This window comes from Danio aesculapii, chromosome 10 (assembly GCF_903798145.1).
Source record: "Danio aesculapii chromosome 10, fDanAes4.1, whole genome shotgun sequence".
Lineage (NCBI taxonomy): Eukaryota > Metazoa > Chordata > Actinopteri > Cypriniformes > Danionidae > Danio > Danio aesculapii.
In genome coordinates this window covers 28,125,492-28,138,661 of record NC_079444.1, presented here as the reverse complement: position 1 = coordinate 28,138,661, position 13,170 = coordinate 28,125,492, and the positions used below count along the sequence as shown (strand labels likewise).

The 13,170-nt window shown below is 36.2% G+C and overlaps 1 protein-coding gene across 1 annotated transcript; it reads right to left on the bottom strand.

Annotated features, from left to right (window-relative positions):
• Positions 1–7: 7 nt before the first annotated feature.
• rnft1 (ring finger protein, transmembrane 1) lies at positions 8–9,918 on the bottom strand. The gene is made up of 9 exons (XM_056466807.1): positions 9,718–9,918; positions 8,167–8,606; positions 7,979–8,055; positions 7,515–7,615; positions 5,407–5,560; positions 5,161–5,319; positions 3,055–3,120; positions 2,817–2,918; positions 8–918 (listed from the first exon to the last, which is right to left on the bottom strand). The coding sequence occupies exons 1-9, from the start codon at positions 9,741–9,743 to the stop codon at positions 784–786; spliced, it is 1,260 nt and encodes a 419-aa protein (XP_056322782.1). The 5' UTR covers positions 9,744–9,918; the 3' UTR covers positions 8–783.
• Between the last annotated feature and the right edge of the window lie 3,252 nt (positions 9,919–13,170).

Below are 13,170 nucleotides of genomic sequence, written 5' to 3'. Positions count from 1 at the left end.
AAGCAGGTTGTTTTTAGTCAATTTTGAAAAGTTTATTTGGTCGTTTATGGAAATATGCTGGATAAAAGTCCAGATGTAACTGCATACTGTATGATGGTACTAAAATAGATGTTTCTTTAACACTTTGGTTTATTACAACGCAAGTGCAACACGATTAGAAAAATACCATGTATCTGTGAAAGGCTTGAATTTTAAAAATGTAACCTTTACAAAGCCATTATTAGATGTTCACTCACAAAATGTACATGGCTATAAAACTCTAATGCTACACCATTTGATAAATCAGTAGATCATGTGCAATTACCTCACATTTAGATTATAACCCAAGAAAACTGAATACTTCACCAAAAAAAATATCCTGACTTGTTCAAAACTCCTCATGATTGGACTCATAAATGTGTTTGAGTTCAGTTACAAAATAAGCCCCAGTATCTGTAAAAATTAAAAGCAATTTTAAGTAGACAAAAATACATTTCCTATACTCTATTTGTTGAGTTTTCCTAACAAATAAAATAAGAAATCTACTGTATTTGTCCCCACGGTATAGGAGGAAATGAGTAAGAACACAAAGATAAATACAAATTATAAACATTAAAACATTGAGGAGTTCCATATGTATAATAATAATAATAATAATACAAGAGCTGGTGAATGCACTTATCCCTCAGACAAGCTTAAAAAGTATAGATTTCTCTGTTGACTACTGTCTTCTAACAAGTGCTGTTTGCTCAGTGGAGATGTGTGACAGGAACAGTTGTGTAGATCTGCTGGTTGTCTGTGTGTTCAGTAGATTTGTAAATGAGCGGATGTTGCGCCGTCTTTCCACTTGTGCACCTTGTCTGTGATGACGGTGCGGCAGAGAGGACAGGTGCGCTCCTGGTTCAGCCACTGGGCTATACACTCCTCACAGAAGATGTGCTGCAGACAAACATAGGGTAAAAACACTCGACATTTCTGTGCATGCTATAGAGGTTATACTAGAATACTAGTTGTTTCAAAATAAGTTGATTGAATTATTAAGATATAATCTAAAATGTGGTGCTAGATATAGTAAAATTACCCACAAGAAGAGTAGATAATTTCACCAAAATACTCGAATAAAATAATCATGTGGTTATAATTGTAAGATATATCTTTAACGAAGTTTGTTATAATATTTTGAAAATCTTTTTAGATTTAGTTTGAGGGAGGGATTTATTTTTATTATCAGGGTTTGCTAAACTGGCATTCGGAACTGTAGGAGTTCATGAGTTGATTGCAGGCTAATAATTTAAATTATGAATGTAAAATTAAAACAAGTAATTTAAATAAACAATATAAAATAAGATAACTTATTTAATTATTCTAGTTTACTTGAATGTCATGAGATCAAAATACGCCATTATAATGAATAAAAAACAAATTCAAACTAATAAAAACTACACAAATATGTTTTTATATTAAATATAAAATTGTTTTAAATTAAATTTGTATCAGTTTCCAAAAATGTATATAATTAAATTTATATTACAGATTTTTTTTGCAAAACTATTTTGATTATGCAGGGCTCGAAATTGCAACTGTTTTGTTCATATATGCACGACTGCATAAAATTGTTGCCGTGTGACCAGTTTTCACTGCAAAATGTTCATCGCATGAACGTATTTAGGACAAATTCAAGCAGAATGCATTTTTGCTGCAAAAAATGCCAAACACAGCGCTTAGAAATGGTTTAAAACAGTTGACATGTCAACTTGCTGCAGTAAACAAATCCAGCAATGCTTGCCCCACCTTCAAGCTCTTCTGATTGGCCCATTGTTCTAGCACAGAACGCGAATGGATTGGTTAATAATGGCTGTCAATCACTCAGTTCAGATGACAGGGAGCTACAGCCATGAAAATGTAAAGGGCTGGATACGAGAGAATAAAAATAACAGACAGATTTTGTTTTAGAAACCACCTAAAGTTACGAATAATGGCACATCTGATTAATGATCATGTGGTGAATGTTAATCCACCACCTGCACTTTTTGAAGAGTGGATAAAAGACTTCCAGTGGGTTAAAGTCCGCTATGAAAATGACTAAAGCCATTCACCGTAAAGACGGTAGGATGGAGTTTTCAGGTAACAGGGTTTGCCACATCTACACATTTTAACCACGAGATGTTCTAATGTTATCTTTCATTTAATTGTCAAGATGCTGTCAGTGATGCAACTGACACTGCGTACACCCTCGCAAAAGAGCATGCATTTACTGAGATTAAACTATTGCAGCTCATGAAAAGACTGTTATTGCTATTAAGATGATGTATGCAAATAATAAGTTATATGTACATATCATGTGTGCAATATCAGACACCACCCGTGAGAACAGCAGTTATTATCGTTAACTCAGTTCATCTTATTCATGTCAAGCAGTGCATGCAGGGTGAGCACATGCAGATTTTTTTGTTTGTTAGTTTTGATTAGTGTTGCTTTCAAATGCAATAAATCTGTTAATATAAAAATTGTAGCGACAGTGCTAATAATTGGTGGGTGCACCTACATTTTTAAAATTAGGAGCACCGATGCTACCAAGAAAAAAGTTTAATTTCGAGCCCTGATTATATAATAATTATCTTGCTTTACAGCTGACTATTTTTAATTTGTAACCTGCAGTGCTCTTTGTGTTTATGAACGAAGTAAGAGTAGCAGCATATATTTATTTGTCTTCTCATGTGAGCAAGGCCTAGCATTGTAATAAGCATTATACACAAGAAGCTTCATGGTTTAGTCTGGGAATGTGCAGTTTAAAGGTGTTGGACATCAGTTGTCAGACTCAAGGATCTGATTCTCACCTGACACACGAGGACCCGAGGCTGCTTAAAATCCGCCTGACAGATGGGACAAATGTCTCCTGCCTCTCGAATCTGAGCAGGACTGGCTGGAGCTCCGTTCACCTTCACAAAGAGGTGAGAAAAAGATCAAACAACACAAGAAAAAAAGATACCTGTGTATAATTCAACTGTTTCCTTACAGATTACATCTCTGAAAAAGCAGAGCAGCAGAAGTCAGGTAAAAAAACTTCTTCTGTACCTCAGGGCTGAAAAACGTCCGTAGCGTTTTCTGAAGGGATCCTGACAGTCCGTACAGTGCCAATAGCTGAAATTGAAACACAAGATCAGACTGATGAATGTCCTCAAATAATGTATTCATTTTAGCGATGCACCGATCTTAATTTTTCGAAATTAAGCAAAAATCTTACTTGTCTTTAACTTAAAACATTACTTATCTTTAAATGTCAAAAACGTTTTTTCACTTATTTTTAAAGGGGTGGTCCAGAGTGTAGGTTGTGTTTATAAGATGCAAAGCAATGTGTGCTCATGCTTCATTTGTAAAAAATCGGATTATTTTTTTCATATATCTTACTTTGATTATATACTGCTACTTAGCCAACATAAAAAACTACTCCTATTTCATATTTCCTCTAAAAGGCCCACCCTAAAGAGGCTCTGGTTGGTTAGCTAACATAATGTTCTGTGATTCGCGGATCGGCTCCACGTCACCAGGAAACGTGCCACGTACCTTCAAGCACACACAATTACGCTGGGTAAACAGTCAGTCAGAGTAGCTGTATCAGTTTGTGCCTGAATCAGAAAGAAAACGAAGAGCACACAGCTGAACCTGCTCTCTAAAATAAAATCTGACAAGTGTCTTTCACATATATTCGGGTTATAAGCATGTGTAAGTAAAATGAAACATTCAAATATCTTTTGCGAGTTTGTTATTTGAGCTATAGAACGCAGGGAAAGCGTCCACATAGAGAGACACTGCAGCGCTGGTAAAGAGTGTGGGTGTTTACAGCGGTTTGACTGATAAATATAAATTTGTAGCTCAATTGTTAGCTGTGCCAAACAGCCTTTCCCCTTGTTTACGTCCTCGCTACAACATTCCATTAATGCTAGACACTGTTCATGTAATTGATCGATTTTAACAAATAAAAATACTTAAGAGGTTGTGGCTCACAATCCACAGCTTCGTCAGTGGGAGGAGCCAAATCCAGCACTGAACTGGGAGAGATTCTGGAAGTTCTCCTTTGTCAAATGCTAGCTATATATATTTTTTATAATTCTCTGGAACATAATTAACATTAAACTATAAGCACTTTTCTCTTTGTATCGTATCATTTGAAAGCCCAAATACAGAAACAGAACATGCTCTGTGGAATTAGCAGCGTTTGGATGGCCTTTTAGCTTTCTCTGCTACATTTCAGCACTACAGCGCCTCTGGCCATGCCTCTTTGCTGCGCAGGGTGTTTGCGTGTAGTGCATGTGCGTAACCTTAAGCGTTTGTGATCTCACTAGCCCGAATGTATTTATTTGTAGTCCCCAAACTTCATTCACTGTAGGCTTTGCTAAGCTTACTTTGTAAAACCCAATGTCTCCCTTTGCATTGAACTTTGAGCGTATTACATTCAGAGATGTTGTTTATGTTCACACAGCTACATTACGCATCAACTAAAGTTTAAAATATGATTTCGCAATGGACCACCCCTTTAAATCCAAAGAGAAATGGACTATTGTTTGTTTTATTATTATTATTATTTTGTGCTGTATTATTTGGTTACTAAGCCTCAATAAATAACACTTCAAAATATAAAGCATTTCATTTGATTTTCCAAACTAGTAGCGGTTTGAAATGAATGAATGAATGCATGCATAATAATCTTGATAACCGTGAAACCGTATTCCTCAGACTATAATCGTGCAACCAAAATCTATAATCCTTGCATCCCTAAGCATGACTAATGTTTTATTTCAAACGCTCGACTCAAATCATGAGTTGATTTTAAAGTAAAACCTTAATTATATGTGGTATTTTCAGATGCAAAGAGCTGTAATTCACTGAGAAATGACACAAACAGCTGTCATTGCCACAGAACGATTATCTTGAGGTCAATATTGATACTGATTTTGAACACAATTTAGCATATTTTGTCGCGTAATTAGAGCTATGTGTACTCCATCTGAAAGCACATGCTAGAGGTTTACTAGAACCAGTTTTACTGACAAAATGTGCTTAAAAAATGTCATGGAAGTTACCATATATGGTTCTTATCCCAATAAATGGTTAAAAAACTATTCAAATTGGTGCATCGCTAGTTAATTTCAAAAAGTATCCTGTTCTAATGACTGTCCTCACCTTCATTATGAGGTAGAGCAAGGCAAGCAAGATTCCCAGAGTCAGACCGACAGAGGTGTCCATCTCATCATAGCTGACCAGATAGCGGAACCAGAGCGGAACAGGAGCGATTACCTGATACAACTGACCCACTTCCTCTATCAGCATGTACCACTGACCCTTGGGGAAAACAGGACAGATAAGGTGAAGCACACATTCATTTAGATTCAGACGAGCAAATCAAATAATGTTCTGATTCTCACTCACCCTTCGTCTGTATGTCATGAGCGGGCACGGCACGAGGAGAACAAGACACTTGAATCCCATGAAGATAAACTTCAGGATGAAGTTGGTCACACCAACGCTCCATAAAACCTCCCAGAAGTTATGATAATCGATAGTGGCGTTGGCAAAAAACAGGCTGAGATGGAGGAAAACAAATAGAAGGTCAGTGAGATCTACATGATCTGCATTTGACATTTAGTAGAGTCTTGGTCATTTAGGCGATGTTTACACCTGGATTAGAAGTGTTTTTGTCATGTAGGCCCCATTTACACATGCGATAGGTGTGTTTTTGTCATTTTGGCCCTGTTTATATCTGATAAATAGGTGTTTTTAGCATTTAGGCCATGTTTACACCTGACATCATTTTTGATTTTGTCATTTAGGCCCACGTACACCTGATATAGCACAGATACTCTTATTTACTTCTAGTATGGATCAGTTTTCATTGTTTAGGCCTAGTTTACATAAGGTCTAGATAAGTGGTTCTCAAACTGCACTAGTGGTATGCGGAAGAATCACTGAAGAATAAAATGAACACACTTTTAACCCTTTGACATGTACGATAACACTGAGACTCATGTGATCAGACAGCATTGGCTGTTCCCTGAAGCGTACGATTACACCGGTGTGCTTAGAATGTTTACTTTAGTGCATTGCGTCATCAAATGTTAAAAATCAGTCTGCTTGGCGCAAAGATAGAGAAGAGGCGCGTGGCGCTTGCGGAGCAGATACGCGCTAGAGAAGCCCTTTCGCTGACCAGTCCTGTTGTGTTGGCATTTCAGTTACTGCAAACTCAGGAATTTTCCCATGCTGCATCATTGGTAAAATAATTATTACAAATGTGTTCAAATGTGTGCTCGTAGGTGTTTAAATTAATGTGTGTTCTCGATGTATAAAGTTATTTGTTTTGTAAAGCGGTGGCTTTCGGTTTAGTTTGTTGCCTCAGATTTAGGCTAATTCATTTGGATTTAATTCAAATGGAGCGAGGCACAGAACATAGACTCAAGCAACTTTGCCATGCTTAAAGCTTGGTAGAATATAATTAAAGTTAGTCTCCATGTGCACAGACGGAGGAACCGCGAACTGTACCCGAGTTTGTTTGAAAACAGTGGTCGGTGCGCGGGTAAAGCAAACTTCATGGTTCACTTAAGATGCCATCTCATTCGCACCAAATCACAGAAATACCGCATGAATTGGTCAAGCAGTGTATATATTCATTTAATCACTCGCTTTTCTGACACACATAGGCCTACTGTAAATGACCTGCAGCAGATCTAATTTCTAATTTAAACAGGTCATTCTAAATCATATATTAAAAATACAAGTTAATGTTTAGATTTTAAAGATATTGAAAAATTTTCATATGTGCATGCAACTTATATTTCAAAATGTATAAAAAAAAAATGTAAATATATGTATGACATATAGCCTATGTTCATCAGGTCAAAGCAACATTTCCAGGTTTTGATGAATAAGCTACTATACATTAATACTTTACAAGTACAGCAGTTTTCTCTGTACTTTTTAAGAACAGTGCCATTTTTAATTAACTTTTAAAAGCACATTTTAATTTAATCTGTGAATTTAGTTTTTTGTCTGCAAGCACAGTTAATGTTCAAACTATTTATAATGTTTAAAGTGGCTGACAATAATACATATTCTTAATAATAGTAATTAATCTGCCTTGTTTTCGACCTGTGCAGTACTGTAGCTGCTTAATTAGGCCTACCATGCTACTGTATTTCAATACTGGTCATCATGATGGTACTTAGAGACCATTTTTTTCTGAGGTGGTACTTGATGAAAAAAGTTTGAGAACCACTGGTCTAGATGCAATTTTGTAATTTAGGCCCGAATTAAAACAGGTAAATATAGTGTGACAAAATAAGAAAAGAATCTCAGTGAAATCTGAACACAGATAAAGGACTAGCATGTTTATATCTGAGCAGTAAATGTTACTGTGTCTCAGTTAACCATCTCTGAATGGATCACTGAAAATGCATGTTAATACCAAGTGGAAATTGGCCCTTTCTTCGTGTTATATTGAATGTAGTACAGTGAGGTTTGGTAAAAAGATGTTAAGTACTCACCAGCGATAAAGTGACTGAGTGTGAAAAGTGTAGAAGACGAGGAGACTGGAGGATGTGAGGAACAGCAGAAGCCAGGCACAATGCAGATTCGTCCTTCGGTCCTTAACACAAGAAAGAGCTTTCAGATTATTTTAAGGAAGCTTTGCGATCTCTGTGTAATATTGCATGATATATTCAATTTGACAACTACAGAGACGTACATAACTTTGCATAATTTGACGGGTTGCATTTTGCATAAAATCAGATATTTGCATTGTCAAACTGTTCATTTGTGTAGCAAAGCATGTGAATGATCAGAGTTGTTTTAACATTGCTCTTTAGTGTAAAAAGACCTTTGAAGCAAACCGAGGTTAACTGATTTGCTCAAGAGCACAATCATAACCGATCATCACCAAAGATTTACGCATAACCATAGGAGAGGATTGACAAGCATTGATACATAACCCTGAATATTGAGGACTTACATGGAGAAACACTTGAGTTTGAATGCTTTTGTTGACATACATAAATGTGGTAAACAGACCAACAGCAACAGCCAGACCTGAAGACAACAACAACAACACATGCTAAAAGTGTGACAGGGGTCATGAACTTTACACATTATCATATCCAGTGCTCCAGCAGATGTTTTTTTTTTTCCACTAACACATACCCAGAGCATGTTGAATGACTAGTTTTGCGCAGAGAATGACTATAAAAGGCAGACTTTTCTTGAGCCAGCGCAGGAGGTAGCGGAGCTCCGATATTGAGCTACTGGATTCTCCGGATTCCATGTCAGACTCTCCGCTGTCGGACTCGTGCTCGTGACTGTGGCCGTGTCCATGGGTGTGGGAGTGGCTGTGACTCGCTGTTCTCATTCTCCGTGAGGTCGCGCCACGTCCATTCGTCGATCCCGAAGAGCTGCCCATAGGCACCTGGACGTCCTCGCTTGTTTCTGTCCCGCTGGAGCTCCCAGCGCCGGGCATTCGGGCGAGGAGCTCCGGCTGCAGGGTTAACGACAGCCCGTTCCCTTCCCGAGAGCTCAGCTCCGGTTGCATCGGATCAAGTGAATCCCTCAGTTTAAACGCTCCTTTGGACTCGCTATATGTTCCACTGTGGATGAAAAAATCAATGCATCATAAATAAAGGTGTTTTTATTCACTTTACAACGTAACTTGAACATCTGATAACTTGCTATTTGTTTTAAGTTAACGTTATTAAGTTACAAAACATTCCGTTGTGATGTTTAATACTGTAAACTGGTACGTTATTTCCTATTCATAAATACAATCGTTTGTAGAAGAGTGTTTGCATAATCTTCGTTATTTTTTTATCTTTGTTGTTTTTTAACTCGGCCAATAAATCAGTAATTCGCACATTAACAGATTAAAAAGCATGCAAGAAACAAAAAAGCAAGTATGATGCCTCGGAAGGGGGCTTCACTCAGACGCCAAAACGGTATTGAGATCATTTGGGTGTGGACGGGAACTCGTTGTCGCTTCGCTTCAGTGACAAATACCAGTCCTTGGCGTTTACAATAAATTTTGTTGGCTCAGACAGAAGCAATATACAGCCTTACAGGCAAATTTAGTATGAAATGTAAGTTGCTTTATTTTAATATGACTGTTTTAAAACCATTGCATTATCAAACATCGTGTTTTTATTTACACTGTTCTGAGCACCTGTCTCATATTCCGAACAAAATATTACATAAAATACTCAGCTTTAAATTGCCTTAAATACTAATGGCATCAGTTTCAAATATGTGTCTGTCTGTCTATCCATCCACACAAACAAAGGTCAGCCTCAGTTGCATTGCTGCGAATGAACAATCACGATAAGCTACGTTGTTCTTGTTATTAGCATTTTTATATTGCTAAAATCGTGGTATCATATGTAAATACCTCCGCTGTAAAATTATGACCACCCCAAACTTTGTATGGCCCACCCAAAATGGAAATCTTTGCGCCGTTACAGTCGAAAACATCAATGCTACTACTGTAAAATTCGAGGTAAACATCTGTTTACATGATTACATACATGCTGTAAATACATATAACTTATATGAAAGGACTAAACGGGTTGGGGAGTAAATATTCGTTAGCCATAACTACATTAAATCAAGTAAAATATAGACTGTCATCACTAAAGGTATGTCTAAGATTCGTGGTGTTTTTATGAAAGGCTCTGAAAGGGTTTATTGAGTTTATTAATAAACAAATACCTGTCAAACTGCGCACGGAGTTTCATGATAAAGCACCGATCTCCATTTTACGTGCTATAGTGCCGTTTGAAAATCAAAACAACAACAACAAAATATGAAAGATATAATAAGCAAACCAGCTCATCGGCAAAGGGAGTTTAGTTTCAGCCTGACATTGTTCCGGGAGCCATCTGCTAATCTGACCTACTAAAGGAACCTGTGGCTCTGCCAGAGAGCAAAATAAAAGTCCTCAATAAACCAACCGTCGTCTTTCACAATAAAAGTCAACGTCCTTCAGTCTTTATTTACACGCTCACATGACTGACTTACTTTCTTTTAAACTCAATGATAGAAGGTCTCAATCGCCATTTTAATACTTAAAGTGACCGTAAGATGAGAACATTTTGATGCAGTGTCAGACAAACCTTAAAGGGATAGTTCACCCCAAAATGAATATTACCTCACAATTTACTCTCCATCATGTGTTTTAAAATATTTTGAGTTTCCTTCTACTGTTGAACATGTAATGGGTTTTTATTTAAAAAGCTGTTTGACGGTACCCATTGACTTTCATAGTAGGAAAAAACGATGAAAGTCAATGGGTACCATCAACAAGCTTTTTTAACTATAACTTCTCTCCAGAATAACTAAAACAGGTTTTTAAACCAATGAAGGGTGAGTAACTGATGACAGATTTCATTTTTGGGTGAACTATCCCTTTAAATTACCTCTGGGCAGATTGTTGCTTATGCTTTGGATGGTTGATAATGTCTCTTGAAAAATGTATCTACATTGTCAGCTCCAGCCAATTTAAGTAACACTCCCAGTCATGTTTACCTCACTTGACTCAATGTTGCTCTAGTTGTTAACATACCATCCAACCTTTCAAAATAGATAGTCCTCATACACTATCATGTTTCTCACTTTTGTTCAGATTGTCTTGCAACAGTCTTTGCTGTGACTAAGTTTAGATTTATGTCATGATTAGTTCTATCAAAAGTGCCATGTCTGCTAACTCTTCCAAGCCAAAAATTTGTTTTAAGTTCGTCTGCTCATCTTCATCACGTGCTAATGTTAGTGTATACTTTTTTATTATAGAACAATAAATAATATATATCTGGGTGGTGCAGAGGGGTAGCACGAACGCCTCACAGAAAAGAAGGTTGCTGATTCGAGCCTCAGCTGGGTAGTTTGCATGTTCTCCCCGTGTTCGCGTGGGTTTCCTCAGGTTGCTCCAGTTTCCCCCACAAGTCCAAAGACATGCGGTATAGGTGAATTGGGTTAGTTAGATTGTCCGTAGTGTGTGTGTTAATGAGAGTGTATCAGTGTTTCCCAGTGATGGCTTGCAGCTGAAAGAGCATCCGCTGCGTAAAACATATGCTGGATAAGTTGCCGATTCATTCTGCTGTGGCAACCCCAGATTAATAAAGGGACTAAGCTGAAAAGAAAATGAATGAATGAATGTCACCAAGCTAATTAACAAACAATAGTTTTTCTTTGGCATTTAATTTTTTGTTGTTTAAATACAATGAGCATTATATGCTCATATACATGTGACTGTGGAAGTAAATGGTGCCAATGGAGGTTGGGAGGAGTTTTATTTCTTTGTAATCAGGAACTTTTCTTAAAGTACTTGACCTAACCTTACACACACATACAAATTCTAAACTAACTTAGACTAGGCATGGGCCGGTGTAAGATTCTGATGGTATATGAGAACCTTAGATAAAAATATCCTGGTTTCACGGTATTGGCATTAAATATGTTCTTTTTAAATATCTGGGTAAAAAAATAGCTACTTTTTCCCCCAATATAGCACAATATATTTTATTTTAAGAAAGATTTCAAATATTTTGGAACAGTAAACGTCAGGCTAAATAATGAAAATAAATCATTGACTTCTGCTATATTTATTAGTTTCAAAAACACAGATTTTTTTTACAAATTGAAAAGGGATCTTTGGATATTTCTCCAAAGTAAGCCTCTGCAGTGTTTAGCTCTATAGCATGCTTGGATGTTGTTGGATTTGTTTATCAGATGTTTGCTGAATCGTGGGCTGACCAGTAGCTTTAGATGTGGACATACATACTGTTGCCCTAAAAATAAAAAAGATAAAACTTGCATGTACCTTAGGAACAGAAAATTTTAGCAGTTTTAATATGTTGACTTTTCCAAACCGCAGTAAACCTTGAAACCGGTTATCGTCCCATGCATAACTTAGACATGTACATAAATGAAATAAATGCTTGTCTCTGATGATATCAAGTGCTCTTTTATGCTTATTTTTAAGTCGCTTTGAGAAAAAGCATCTGCTAAAAGAATAAATGTCAATGTTAATATAGAATATCTAAATCGAAATATCAATTGAAATTAGAAAATATAGAAATGACTTTAAAAAAACATTTTCAATTTCTTCAAATTAGGGTTAATCATTTTGTTCACACTGGTAATATGTGTAATGAAAACAGTGACATTCAAGGAAACAAAAGTGAGCATTTTTCCAGCACTGTATTATCATGTTGAAGTCTTGTAAAACCTTCAGAGTTTTTGTTTAGTCATATCCTATTATTAGCAATGGACATTTACACAGGTTAATAATCACTTTGTCCAACAACACCCACCATTATACGGTACTTTCACAGCCACTGTGTCCAGAGAAGGATATAATCATGCAACTGAAAAATGAAAAAAGCCCATAGCAGCCTCCTCCTAATGTAAATGTATAGGTCATTCTGTGTAGCCAAGCATGTTCAATGATGCTTTAGGATAATGTAGCTTAATCTGAGAAGGAATGGATGTAAGTACCTTGTTGTACATTTAGAAAATGATAATGTGAATGAGCTGGGAGTGTGTCTTCTTTTGCAGAGATATAAACTGGAACATGAAAGTGGAATCTGTCAATACTATACACACCAATGGATCTTTTAAGGCAAGTATTTCTCTGTGATATGCTGCATTGAAATAAAGAAAACAATCAACTATATTTAAAGGGGCTATATGTATATTTTTATGTATTGAATGCATTGTTTAAATGCCAATGTATGAACAGCTAAAAATATGTTAAATATTTTTAAAATATATCTTAATATGTTATAAAGATAATTTTTATACAAATTAAAGAAGCTCTTTCATTATATCACATTTGATTACCATTTATACAATGTTCAGAATAATATTGAAAAAGCTGTTCTGTGCTAAAATGTAAAGTGGTAAATAACAATTTGTAAGGACACCTCACATATCTAAATTTAATTTTGAATTCTACACTGTTAACGATTTTTGTAAAATAAACAGTATGTTACTGTATTTTAAAGAGGCATTGTGAAAATTACTGTATATTTTACAGTAAAGATACATATTATTGAAAATACATATACAGCAAGATAAATGCTGCTTTGTCGATAAATGCTGCCAGTTGTAAGATCAACAAATAGTAACTTGACTTCTAGTTGATCATTTGGAAAAGTGGCAGAA